Raw genomic sequence first — 13,216 nt, 5'->3', positions numbered from 1 at the left:
TTTCCAGCTTGGGGGGCTGCAGGTGAGGGTTCCTCGGCCACACAATGTGGGACAGGGATACTTGTGAGACACCCGCTTGTCTGTGATGTAAATGAAAGATGAATAGTACATGTTTTCTGTTTTCTATGTGGTTCCTATCAGAACCGAAACTCTAGTTCTGTCTTACGTTGCTAATGTTCTTGTTGGGTTCCTCCCCACTGCTTTGGCTGAGGTGACAACCACCTGATGGTTGTGAGCCTTCCGATGCTGTCGTCGGATGTTCGAGTCGGTTCGCTACCTGTCTCCGGCCGACGAGGCGGATGAAAGCGGGAACGACTGAGCGACGCATCATAGTATCAAGTCCAGGAGTGACTTGACCTTGTGGGAAATGCACTGCGCAGACCCAGAGGAGGCGAACGGGGTCCCAGCGAACCATGATACGGGCAGCCTGGCCATTTATTCCGAATCTGATGTCTTTGCTCTGCTGGGTCGCGCACGGCTTCTGGATTGCGGCCTTGTCCTCGTTATTGTAGCGATGTGGACTATTGGGGGTGAAAGAGGGCGGCGATGGTGAGCTTACGCTGCCGTACGTTGCGCCTTTGGAGGGTGGCGATTGTCTTGGGCTCGGCTGACTTGGGCTCGGCTGCCTCGGTGTCGTCCTGATGGATTTTTTCCCTCTGATGTTGTCGGTGTCTATGTCCCTCTTTCTCTTCAGCTGAGCGATCATTAGTAAAGCAGCGCTGGCAAGGGTTGAAAGTTTTTTTTTTTTTTTTTTATTTGGGAAGGATTAATAAAGAAGAGTGAAGAAGAGTGAAATGTAAGACGAGAAAATGAAATGAAAAAAGAAAAAGAAGAAGCAAAAAAATAAAAACAGAAAAAACAACTGCTTGACCACTTACCGCGCCTTCGCCCTCAGCGGCAGGTATGTTTGCAGCCGCCGGCGTTCTCTGGCAAAGCCTTCTCCTGCTCCTTGTGTTGTATTTGTTAGTAGAGGGCGTGGACCCTTCCTCGACCACTGTCGCTGGCCGAGCTGCGGTGGAATGGCAGTCGCTTTTATTCAAAAGTTTTGAAGTAGCCCCCTGCTCTTCCTGGGGGGAAGCAGTCCTGGTGCCAATCGCTGTATGACGGGCAGGCCTAGGATGTCGACCAAATCTCCCAGGATCCTTCCTGCCACCCCCTCGGCTGCCTCGCCCCTGAGCTTTTGCTTCCGGGCTATGATAGCCGCATGCTCGAGCTCGAGCCTCTCGGTTTCCCGAGCATCAGAGAGCAATGCTTGCTGAAGAATGGCGATGTTGTCGTTCGAGGGGTTGAGGGCGAACTCTTCCAGCCTTTTCTTGGACCGATCACTGATCTCGTTTCGTTTTTCTTGAAAGACGGCATCCGGTTCATCGACCTCCCGAAGGTATTGATCCCAGCGGGCAAGGGAAGTCCGCAAGAGGTTGACTGCGTCTGGGTTCGAGTCGGCCATGTCGTTTCGGGGTAGTGTCTAGGAGACAATGTTGAGAGAGAGAGAGAGAGAGAGTCTGGGAGAAAGAAAGAGAGAGGAATGTTGTACGCCTTAATACTTGATTGAGCATAGGCTAGCAAAGTCTCCTGGGTTGGTTCCTGAAATTTAAGCACCTTTGCTGTCGGAGTCACGTCCTATATTCGAAGCACCTGTTATCCGACTTTTGGTTCTGGATGAACCGGCCTGATCACAAACGTTTTAGATAGAGGCACGAATGGTTTGTTGAATATAGGACATGAGCGGCCAAAGTAAAACTCTTTGTTTGCGTGGCACTACCCAGGGGGAGGACAGACGACCCACCTTGGCACAATGAATTGGGGTTCCTGTGGAGCAGTTGCAGTACATACTATGTACATCTATTGGGCTTGAAGCTGCCACCATCAGGCAGCCTTTGGCGGAGATTTGCTGTAAACTATGAGACTAGTCACCAAGGTCCGAATTGAGGATCAGACGGGTGGATGATTTCGGATCATTGTCTGCTGGGCTAACAGTGCATGTAGGGCCGCCTGCAGCCAAGCCTGATCTTTGTCGACTGCCGCTCAGCTAAGCAACTAGCTAGCTAGCCTCCAGCTACTCCAAACCACTGCAATGAGCGACAACGTCCCCGACTAGGGATCAGACTTGCCAACCTTTACATACTCCGAATAGAGAGAGTAGCGCAGCGACGATCCTGTACACTTCTTTTCGTGTCGGAAATCTATGCTGCGCTACAGCGTGACAAGCTTCTTTTGAGGAGCATCGGGACAAGCATAGAAAGACTCGGCTTTGGGGTCTGGGGGACGACATTCTAGAAAGGGGCTCGATTTGTCTACTTTCACTGTTGGCTGTGCTTGGAGGTGAACCCGTGCAAGATCCGGCAACAAGAATGCCGTTTGAGACACGGACAGGCGAACAGGGGGATGTTCCGAGAAAAGACTTGTGATCCTTTCACATTTAATAAAGGCCGTCTTACACACTAATGCAATAGAAGATAATCTACCCTATTATCCAGTTCTCTGGATCTATCTTCCGCATGACAAATGGCGTCTAGCTTGAGAGATACGATTGGCATGGTTGCACCCGTAACTCTAACGGCAAGAGAGGAAACAGGGCAAAGGTTGTTGGACGGGACATGATGATGGATTGAAATTGCTACGGTCTTCTGTGCGGCATATTAGACAACATTACAAAAGAGGGTGGAGCAGGAAGAACTAAAAAGAGAAAAGAAAGAAAAAAGGAGGAGGAAGTGACAGCTAAAGGGAAAGTGGTTGGCATTGACAGTCTTTTACGTAGTTTCAAATTCTACGTGCGCCTCTGAAGCGAATGGCCGATTGGAAGGCAAAGGACGCGGAAAAAACTGCATCGGACGTAAGCTAGCACGGGCCAATTTGCATCATGTATGGTCTTATTTAAGATGTTGCGCAGCACGAGCTTGGAGATACCATATACATCTGATTCACAGAACCCGGGTTGAATAACGGCCGAGAACAGTCGCATGGACGAGAACGGCCGGTTTCTGTAGGCTTGAAAGTTCAGGTCTAGTTTCGGAGGAGTGACTTGTGGGTGATTTATTTTGGCTTTAGCATAATCATTCCATGCCAACTTGGGTGACTGCTCTAACATATGGTGGGAGATGCTCGACCCGCACCACCCACACGCTTCTAGGTATTCTCTCGACCCTGGTCTCAGTACTTGACGTGAAGCTCCATCTGTGGGTAGTAAAGTGCTACCTCCGATCCTCGGCTATGTTGTGTCGTGCTTCGTATGTAGGAGGAGGTGGCTGCTCGTCCAGCGTTGCAAATCTGGACGTAGTCTCTCTTACAGCCGCCAGATACCTAGGCGGCGGCACCGTTAGGTCGATGCCTGCTTGGCACTGTCGGTCGACATATTGCGTGGGCAGGCCTTCACCGCCATGGCGTGGACTACCCGCGTTTTGGGCATTGGAATTTGGACTTGGTCCTCTGGCTGCGTAAAGGCGATTGGGTTGGATCTTTGGCACGGCATCGGCCGTAACTTGGCTCTCGACGTCTGTGAGGTGCGGCTCTGGGGACTTTCTCATCTTGGACACCATGCATCGATACCGGTTACCAACGGCGGCCCATAGTGAGCGCCGCCAATTTTCGCCATCATCCTCTTGATGTCCTGGAGCCGTGGGGACGCGTGGTGAGGACGGGCGGAGCGTCATCAACCACAGCGACGGGAGGGCGATGGGCCAACAAAACGCCAGGGCGAAATATCTGACAGCTGGCACGGGCCTGCTCTGGTCACATCTGCAGGCCGCCCTCGCGAAAAGTATGTGGGCAAGTAAAAGTGCCGGAGCGCCCCAGAAGAGGACTGCTACGACAGCGATGAGCACAGCCTTGGTCTGCTCCATGATACTCTGCCTCGCACAGTTGAATCCGCCGTCGAAGAACAAAGAAGAAATAAATAAATAAATAAATAAATAAATAAATAAATAAATAAAAAAGAAAAAAAAAAGAAAAAAAGTCTGCTGCTGGCGTGACAAATGCGGGTATGAGCAAGTGTCCTTGATCGACGGGTTGTGTATTTCTGGGTGTGTGCGCTCGTGATTTATCGATAGCGAATCTTAGTTTGGAGTTTGACGAGAGGAAAAAATCCTTGATGCTATAAAGAAAGGAGAAGAAAAAAAGGAGGAGTGGAAGGAGATGAACCGGTTTATATAACCAGAGCCGAGATGGAGAGTGTGTAAGTAGGTCTCTAGAGTCTGGCTTGGAGAATGCCTGAGTGGAGAGATGCCCGTCTAGCTTGCCATCTGAGTGGGGGCTAATCAACCTACTACGGGCCCTCAGGTTGCATAGCCTCAGTGCAGCGTGGCAGACACCTTTGGTTTGAAATTGAAAGGGGCGGAAGGTGTAGTAGTGTGCATGGTAGAGTCATTCCTTGTGCTGATCTGGAAATGAATGGACCAGCCGCAATCTTGCTAAACTACATCACAGTAAGCACAAGAAGGGAGAGAAAAAAAAGAAAGAAAGGAAGAAAGGGAACAAGGAGACTGACTCTTTCACCCTGAATAGGAGACATCTTGTGCTGGGACATCAGGGCAGGCAAGTAATGGTCGGATCACAGGCTCGCCCATGCCTCCCCTCGGGCAAGCCGCATATGGCTGGCAGTGAAAGTATCGTTAGCGATGGCCGAGCTCGTGCTGGCGTCTAGTGCAAGGCAGAATGCCGCAACGAGCCCGGCCAGCCGCTCTTTCTGCTCCGCTCCGTCGCCGTCACATTGCAGCATCTTGAGGGCCTCCCTCTGCATGGGATACGCGGTACCGCCCCCGACGGTGCCGACGGGCAATGATGGGAGATAGAGGCTCATGCTTATCGCACCTGTCCCAGGGTCGAGCTCCGAGGTTAGATGGCTCCAGGACGCCTCGGCTGTGCTGGCAGGATCCTGGCCGGTCGCTATGAACATGGCTGCGATGATGTTGGCCGTGTTGATGTTGGAGCCGAACTGGCCGTTCCTGATCCCGCCCTCCTTGAGTGTTCTCTGGGCAAGATACAGCTGCTCGGTGGTGCAGCCCAGCACCTTCTGGCAGGCATCAGGTGAGATTGTGCCCCAGGCAACGACCTCAACACCACGGGCCATCTTGACGTTCCCCCACGAAGGTTTCTTGTCTGACGCCAGCTGGCCTTCGATCAAAAAGCCCCGGATGCCGTACTTGTCTGTGAGCGTCTCTCGCAGCATGTCGCAGGCATACTGGGTGGCTTTGGTGACCATGTTCTGTCCCGCTGCGCTTCCGCAGCTGTAGCTACAGAGGACGTGGACCTGGGAGCCGATGATGGCAGGCTTTATCGTCTGGAGCCGGACATGCTTGCTCGTCGCCTCTGCCCATTGCGCAAATGCAGACTGCATCTTTGGCAATGCGTTGGCAAAGGCGACTGCCTGACCGGGGTTGTCAAAGACGAAGACGGGAGCTCGGGACATGCTGTTCCCGAGTGTTTCGATATGTATGCCTCCAGAGGCATTGAAAGCCTTGCAGCCCCGGGAGCAGCTGGCGACAAGTGTGGATTCATAAGTAGCCAGCGGGGCATAAACATCGCCGAGAGAGGCGGCAGGCCCGGCCAAGCGCAGCGGACCCGCGATGCCCAGGGGAACCTTGCAAAAGCCGACACAGTTCTCAACACGTACTTTGTGGAGCTCTTTCGACTGTAAAACTTCGGCACGGTTGAAGGACTGTGCCAGAGAACGCAGGACGTCGGCCTTGTGGTGTGGCAGAGAGGTCATGATGGGACGTGTGAGGCCAAAGGCTCGCTACACGTGATGGATAATCTCGCGGGGAAAGAGAGAAAGAGGGGAAGAGGAGAAGAATGGAAGAGTTATCCTGATGGAACAAGAGAGAGAGAGGTCTGTCAGCAATGGGGAAGAGTCTTTTATATTTTAATTAGCTAGTGGTATAATCTCGTGACAATGTTGGCTTGCCATCTAACTAGAGTTTTTGGTCTTTCGAAGCAGGCTCAAATAAATCGCAAGATAATAACAGTCGAACCAGCTACCGTATTCAGCTAATCTCGACCTGTTTCGGCGGGAATGGCGACGAAGGGAGGGCGTGCTTCTCGTAATCGTGACGAATGCGGGTCTCTCACTTTACACTCTTTCAAGTGAGCGATATACGGTCTTCTATTCGTAGGATTACCAAGCACTCTGGGAAGGGATTCCAGACAGAAACTAAGCCCAAAGGATAAACAGAGAGAGAGAGGGAAAAAAAGACATTCATAGCCACTTTTGAGTGGCGTATAGGTATTGGATACTGGCACAAAGCCTGGCCATGCTCTTCGACCTGCGGGATATCACACGGCAACCGATGCCGGTATGTACAAAGCCAGTATTTGGCCAGGCAATAAACCTCTTTCAGACAAATAGCTATTATGTACATCAAATCCACAATCGCTTCGGCCGCTGGGCGTCCCGGTCTGGACTTTTCGACACCTCGAAAACTGAACAGTTCTAAAACAAGAAAATGGTTGTAGCTTGTTGCATATCATCAGTCCAAAGCATGGTGTTTATTTATCTTCTCGCCGTTTCTGATATACTAGCTGACCTGTGCAACGATCATCAGCTGTCCCGGCCTCTGCCTATCACCCAACTTATCGTCATTCCCCTCCTTCCCCGTCTAGCTTCTTCCCATCATCATGAATACTCGCATGGCTAGTGAACCTCGCTCTCTACGCTTGTTCACGGACAGCCTGGCGAGCGGGGCAGCTTGTCTGATGACGAGGCATTGGAAGCTTGTTCTGATGGGCTATCTAGCGGTGATCCTAGCTGGCACCATGGCGTATGCCATCGTCGGTGAGTGAGCTTCATTAGACACCAATACGTCCAGCTGGCCGCTTTCCAGCTGACCATACAATGCCAGTGGCCAACGAGAAGCCCTTCGACCTGGCAAGACGGTCCTGGGGAGGATTTGATGAAAGGCCCATCACAGCCAAGTGTTATCGGCAGGAGAGGACGGCGCTGATTCTGTCATTTGTGGTGGGCACGCTTGGAGTCGATCAGTTCTACGCTCACCACTGGCCCTTGGCCGTGTTCAAACTGTTGACTCTTGGTGGCGGTGGTATCTGGTGGTTTGTCGATGTCGTTCTGTGGATGGTTGGTGGTGTGTATGGCACGCCTGGATGCCCCGGAGGAAGCAGGCATTCCTGGCAGTACTAGCTGTGCGAGTGCCATGGGATGAACGAGGGTTAGTGGCCTGTCAGAAACGACGCCGCTGCCGACGTTGTCCGTTGGGAAATACTGGCTTCTACCGCTTGGCAGTATAGTCTCCAGTGACACAGGAATGCTAATGCTGCCACTGCCGGAGAGTTGGATTTGAAGGTGTCAAGTAGTTTCTCATCTGGCCGTCGAGCTATTTGTCTGCCTGACCTGGGAAGAAGATATGACCACGATGACCAAGCTAGTCATGAAGGTTCAGCAGCAGCAGCAGCAGCAGCAGCAGCAGCATAGAGGTTGCTCAGCGAGCGTCGGGTGGAGTGGTTGGTTGTGCAATAGTAATTCCCAGTAATTCCAACATTACTTCAGAATTTGTCCTATATTTCTTTTTCTTTTTGCCACGGCCATTGTACTCCCATGGATTCAGCATCTGACCAAAGAAGCAAAGGCCGGACAATCAGTTGCCCCATTGGGGAATTCAGTCGGTGACATCGGCGTCGCGCGACTGCCGCCGTACCCCCAATGCTGCTACATGCTGCCCAACTTCGCGCAACCACCTCACGATCGCAAAAGGTCGTAGAGATCGTCTCCCAGTCTGATTCGCCTCCGATGTCGTTTTGCGCCGACCGATGACGCTGTTGTAGCCTCACGGTTTGGCTGTTGGCCAGTTCGCTTATCGTGCCATTCATCCTGTATTTCCTGTGGGTCGGCTGCTCGCTTTAAGGTCGAAAGAATCAAGCAAATCTCAAGGTCGGAGTTGTTGATTAGGAAACACTCTTCCTCCCCTGCTGTTGTTGTTAACTGGGCCTCGATTCCTCTGACTCGTTGAATTTGCCTCTCTTGCTTACAGTATTGTGGGCCAAGAGGCCGTGGAAGCTCTGATGTTTGGGCCCACATAGTAACACAACTCGGGAGGAGAGTCTGCGGTGGGGTGAAAAGCAGGTAATCGTCCCTCTTGGCTGACTGACGATGTCGAAAACGGACTGTAGCCTATGATTTCCAAAGGCGTGTATGCCTACTTGGCGTTAGAGTAGTCGAAAACTACAGGGTAGTTGAGGTGTTTGAGGCGGTGCTAGTAGTGGTACAGACCAAGCACGGCTTGGCGACATTCGTGAGAATGGAAACCCCTAGTCGACGACCGTGCCCATTTCTGAAGCAGAGATATCGCGGGCCTGGCCTTTGATATCATGTTGCTGTTAACAGTTGGATGGACTTGTCGCTGTGCTCGCTAGGTGATAAAGCTGTCCGTCTGGAGACGGCATTGCATGCAAAGACGGTGCGCGGGAGATGTGCGCAGGAGTACTCTTTGGGCTGTGAGCCGATGGTGGGGCAAGTAGCCATGACATCGGACAGGCGGAAAATAGGCTGATGCGCGCTTTCAAAATCATCTCACAACGGTAGAGTCAGGACTCGGGCCTCGGGACATCTGGTAGCTTTCGTTTTGCCGTGAAAGGGACGTTTATGAGCGGTTGCAAATCATCCTGATTCCGCTTGATGGTATGAAAGGTATGTGGCTGCCGGTTTCTAATGTCTAGGTAAATGTCACCCTGTTCAAAATTGTCCTACATTCTTCGGTTCGTCCCAGGTTGCATTGCTGCCCGGCCCGTCTTGCCAATGTCTCCATCTAGAGACCATCTTAGGCCACTGGGGTGGCAGCCTGGATGATCCCAGCACGACAAGGGGAGCTGGTGGGCTTGGCCGAGAGGCCTGTGATGCAGCACCGTTGTTACTCTTCCGCTCAACAAGGATCCTCACAGTCTCGTAGCCGAACACCTGCTTGTCGAGAAGATTACCAATCTTGTCTATGGACATGCCATCCGCCATGGCGAGGGAGCACGTGAGTGTGAGTGCGAGCGCGCGCGAACTGCCTGCATGGATCGTGCGCGAGCTGACAGCAAGCAAACAGTCTATGCCGAGTTTCGAGCAGATCCAGGAGCTCAGCTCCTGCATGGTGGGGCTATATGCCAGCCCTGATATCAGTATTCTCTGCGTCTCTGCCACGTGTATGCCGGGTGGGATGTTCCTGATCCAGTCTATCTGATCTTCGCCGCCGCATCGCGTCAGCCCTCCGAGCGGATCGAAATGCAATCTGATGAATGTTGGCTTGACCGAGGTGCGATCTACGATCTCCAGCTTAATGCTCTCAAATCTGTTTGCGGCCGAGTATTCGAGAGGTGGGTGCAAGCGCTTCGCTTCTTGTAGCCCCTCTGCTTCTCTCTGTCAGCCGTGTCCGATCTTGGGAGAATCAAGCCCCGCGTAGGTTTCGGGGTTCGGCGCGCATGTTTTACTCATGCTTTATACATGACAGGCATCGTGTGGAAACGCACCGAGAGCTCGCCTAAAGGATTTTTCTGATCCGAGACAGACCCATCCAGAATTGCTTTCGTTGTGAAACTGCCACTCTTCGACCATACAGTCCCGTGGCCAGCAATCCCTGAGCCCTTCTACGCCCCCCGGGGGGACCTACTGCGGTGTAAGCCACGGAACCTGCGGTGGGGGGGGCTTTTTGTGTAGGAGAATTTTACGTTGTATAGAGGTATATAATAGCGTTCGCTGTTGCGCCCTGCGGGGACATCTATGACATGTGTTGGCTGATGAGGAAGAAGGCCGGATATGTGTCCTCGTTTTGAGGGCCCGAGTGGCTCCATGAAGAGCTCGGCCAGGAAGTGTATTGATGCAATTGACGATCAGGTTCAGACGAGAGGTATAATACTTTGTATTAATCGGTATTGTATTCAGTGAGCTGGGGGATTGGATTTGGACGCGACAAGGCTTCTGGACCTACGTCTCCTACGGAAATATGTAGTTGAAACTGGTTACCAATTGATTTGTGGGGTTCTTGATGTCTGAGGCACCATCTGTGTGGCCTTGCACTTGGGGCTGTGGCAGTCGAGCCTTTTTATTCGGTTCCTCGTGTGTCCTCGTGTGTCCTTATCTGTCCTTGATCTTGTCGCAAGCCAATTCGGACGGCCGCCGTAACGCCTCCGTCAATGGGCCGAGCCTGTCCAACAGCCTCCGCAACCCTGACTTTGAGTAACACCTGGAGCAATTCGGGTTACTAAAGCCATATACGCATGCTGTATACATCGACGCTACGTAAATAAAATACAGCTCAAGCCGGTCTAGGCCACGATGCTACAGATACTGCATCCCCGTGTGCTTGATCACTGTCATCCTCATCCTCACCCGAGGAAAGCCAAAGACAGCGGAAGTCTTCGTCTTCTCCAAATTCACGACAAGCATGATTGTGGGAAAATTCAATGGAGATATGGCTATCTGTACAGTCGGGAGAATTTCTCGACTCGGCTTTGTCCTCCCCGCTCGAGCAGGGCGCATCCGTCAGCCGGCTCGTCGCACGATCACAGCCAAGCTGGGCTGGCCCGTCGGTCGGGGCCAGGTCACGATTAAGCGGCGACTCTGCCCGCCTCTTCATGAGGCTCCTGAGCTTCCTCCATGCCTCGGTCTGTTTTCTGGAACCGATGGGCTCATCTACTAAGCGGCGTCGTAAGCTCCCTCTGCCGTCGAGTCTGGTGTATCCGTCGCGAGCCATCAGTTGTGGGGGAAAGCCTAAGTTGTCGGCTGTTGAAGATGCAGCGCTGTTTTATGTAGGTACGGTATGCGTGCCGAGCGATAATAGTAGCCTGGCCGACGGGTTTAGACATCAATCGGGTAGGTTTGCGACTGTTTCCAACGCACAGGCTGACTCGAGTTGACAGCGGTGGCACGTTTACCTGCCTACTTGTCTTTTTTGACTGGCAGTGCCGCCAGGGGTGCCACATACGGCGGAACATGGGATGAAGCGGTGTAGCTGAGGGTCGTACATGGCCCAAGCAGACGGGGATTCAATTGTTGCCTCTTGACAAGACGTGAATGAGCAGAGGAAACAGGTCGAATTTAGACACACGAAAGCCGACTAGCACTCTACGCTTATGGTTTTCCCAACTCTCATTCGCGCTTACTGCACTCCGCAACACCAGCATTACGCAGCGAGACAGGCCATCTCTGGACATGGCCCGCAGGGCGAAACGATGGCGCCAAGCAGCTGTATCATCAGCCAGAACAAAACCTGCTCGACCGGGAACATCGCTGCGGCACGTATCACATACATCACACGGCTGTAATTGACTGGGGCAGGATTCACGAAGGATGACCTGTGAAGACGGCCAAGACTTTCTACAATGATTCCACTGTTAACTTAGATATCGAGCTGGCTGCACGCTGAAGAATGATGGCATGCAACGGAACTATATTTTGTTGACATTCCCTCCTAGAATTTTTGACTGCGTTTGACGAAAGAGTCAAGAAAAGAGACTAACAGGCTTTTTTTTTTTTTAAAAAAAAAAAAAAAAAAAAAAGCATAAGGAAAACAAAAAGAAACAAATAAGTAAATACATGAAACAAACCACTCCATAAACAAAATCAGGAGTCCGAGAACAAGCCTGTAAATAACACCCTGCGACTCTCAATAATCGACGCGTTTCTCCATTCAGTGCCTTCCAGAATCCATGGCCTCCTTTAATCCCGTTGTCGATGACCACAGACCCGCTCCATTAAGAAACAGCGAGCCGGCGATGAGAAGCACATTAAAAACAGCCAAACATGTATTGCGCCAGCCACAGCGCTTGGCGCTCCTGTGAAGTGAGAATATGGCGCTGATCCCAAACGAGAACCACGCTACGGTGACCGCCGACGTCATCGACACGATGGAGTCGAAAACGGGAACTGCAATCGACAAGACAAAAGATAGGATCCAAAAGACAGTGACGATGCCCAGCCAGATCAGCCACGACCTTTTGTTGCTGGCTGTGATTTCTTGCGCAATGCCGAAATACTTCATGGCCTCGACGTAAGCATACTTGATCCCCGTATGGCCGAACGCCAGGCCCTTTGTCAGGACAGATGGGATCACGAGGCCGTAGGCGACCCTGGCAAAGGCAACTGAAGTCGAGCCCAGCGCGGGCGACGCCGTGTACTCGCCGGCAAGGCAGTAGATCGTAACGGCGACGAAAACGTAGAAGCCGATGGAGCTCGCCTCGAGCCAGGCGAGTGCAGCGGCAAAGTCCCTCTGCGGGTCCGTCATCTCGGCCATGTAAGAGACGAAGCTGACGTTGCCGGAGAATGCGTAGCAGATCTTGAGGCAGGCATTGAGCCCATCCCTGAATGACGGCGCCGCAAACCAGACAGGTGCCCGCCTCCATCCGGCCGGGGCGCCGACCGGTTCCGAGACTGCGAGGCCGGCGATGAGGACGACGGTTGCGGCCAGAATGCTGACGCAAGACGGGATGCCGGTCCAGGAAGCGAATTTTGCCGTGCGAGGGACGCACAGCAGCCAGCAGCAGAGGCAGCCGACACCGATGAACCCGGTCGGGCTGAGGGCATTGTCACTGATGAGCGACAGCGCCACGGAAAAGGTCACCGATGCCGACGCGGCGGTCATCATGACCAGCAGGGTCATGCCGAAGGCGGCGACAATCGCAAATCCCCGGCCTCCGACGACGCGGGCCATGTCCACGATGTTGAGCACGTGTGGGTGACGGTCGTAAAAGAGCTTGAGCTCAAAGGCCGTGTACCAGGAGAGGCAGCCCAGGCCGATGATCGCCAGAGTTCCCGGGATCATACCAAGCGTCTTCAACACGCCTGGCAGTGACAAGACACCGAGGCCGACCTGGTTGGTCAAGAGGGCGAAGATGGTATCTCGGCGGCTCATGGTTCGGAAGCTGGATGCCGGCGCCGATTCGGAACTGCGGTCGCCATCTGCCGGCCGCCGTCTCCCGACAATCTGGTTCTGATTCACGCCTCCAGCACCGATGTTCTCGACGCTGGTAGTGTTGCTAGCCGGTTTGACCGAGCATGCTGGCTCCTTCGCGTCCTTCTCGAGGTAGCCCATGGTGTCGGCCTATAGAATCCGGCCCTGTCAGGGAGACTGACGGTGATTTAGGTTCCGGCAGCAGACTGTTGAGGTTCTGGCGAGTCTGGACAAAGGACGTCGACGCTGGATGGTCCTGGAGATGCATGTGTACATAGTAGTACCTCTGTCGAATGACTTGCTAGCCCACGAGATAATGGGAGGGCCCGGGGTTCCGCCTTGTT

The 13,216-nt window shown here is 52.9% G+C and overlaps 6 protein-coding genes across 6 annotated transcripts; 1 reads left to right on the top strand and 5 right to left on the bottom strand.

Annotated features, from left to right (window-relative positions):
- Nucleotides 1-151: 151 nt before the first annotated feature.
- Nucleotides 152-706, bottom strand: MRS44_018275 (uncharacterized protein; the record flags this gene model as incomplete). The annotated part of the gene is made up of 1 exon (XM_065616470.1): nucleotides 152-706. The coding sequence occupies one exon, from the start codon at nucleotides 704-706 to the stop codon at nucleotides 152-154; it is 555 nt and encodes a 184-aa protein (XP_065472542.1).
- Nucleotides 707-1,036: 330 nt separating this feature from the next.
- Nucleotides 1,037-1,447, bottom strand: MRS44_018274 (uncharacterized protein; the record flags this gene model as incomplete). The annotated part of the gene is made up of 1 exon (XM_065616469.1): nucleotides 1,037-1,447. The coding sequence occupies one exon, from the start codon at nucleotides 1,445-1,447 to the stop codon at nucleotides 1,037-1,039; it is 411 nt and encodes a 136-aa protein (XP_065472541.1).
- Nucleotides 1,448-3,191: 1,744 nt separating this feature from the next.
- MRS44_018273 (uncharacterized protein) lies at nucleotides 3,192-3,839 on the bottom strand (the record flags this gene model as incomplete). The annotated part of the gene is made up of 1 exon (XM_065616468.1): nucleotides 3,192-3,839. One exon carries the CDS (start codon nucleotides 3,837-3,839, stop codon nucleotides 3,192-3,194), a length of 648 nt encoding a protein of 215 aa, XP_065472540.1.
- Nucleotides 3,840-4,546: 707 nt separating this feature from the next.
- Nucleotides 4,547-5,704, bottom strand: MRS44_018272 (uncharacterized protein; the record flags this gene model as incomplete). Its single annotated transcript, XM_065616467.1, has 1 exon — nucleotides 4,547-5,704. One exon carries the CDS (start codon nucleotides 5,702-5,704, stop codon nucleotides 4,547-4,549), a length of 1,158 nt encoding a protein of 385 aa, XP_065472539.1.
- Nucleotides 5,705-6,826: 1,122 nt separating this feature from the next.
- On the top strand, nucleotides 6,827-7,420 carry MRS44_018271 (uncharacterized protein; the record flags this gene model as incomplete). The annotated part of the gene is made up of 2 exons (XM_065616466.1): nucleotides 6,827-7,077; nucleotides 7,252-7,420. The coding sequence occupies 2 exons, from the start codon at nucleotides 6,827-6,829 to the stop codon at nucleotides 7,418-7,420; spliced, it is 420 nt and encodes a 139-aa protein (XP_065472538.1).
- Nucleotides 7,421-11,612: 4,192 nt separating this feature from the next.
- MRS44_018270 (uncharacterized protein) lies at nucleotides 11,613-13,013 on the bottom strand (the record flags this gene model as incomplete). Its single annotated transcript, XM_065616465.1, has 1 exon — nucleotides 11,613-13,013. The coding sequence occupies one exon, from the start codon at nucleotides 13,011-13,013 to the stop codon at nucleotides 11,613-11,615; it is 1,401 nt and encodes a 466-aa protein (XP_065472537.1).
- Nucleotides 13,014-13,216: the final 203 nt, after the last annotated feature.

This window comes from Fusarium solani, assembly GCF_023522795.1.
Source record: "Fusarium solani strain SB1 chromosome Unknown bctg00000015, whole genome shotgun sequence".
NCBI lineage: Eukaryota > Fungi > Ascomycota > Sordariomycetes > Hypocreales > Nectriaceae > Fusarium > Fusarium solani.
This window is presented reverse-complemented; position numbering and strand designations above follow the sequence as displayed.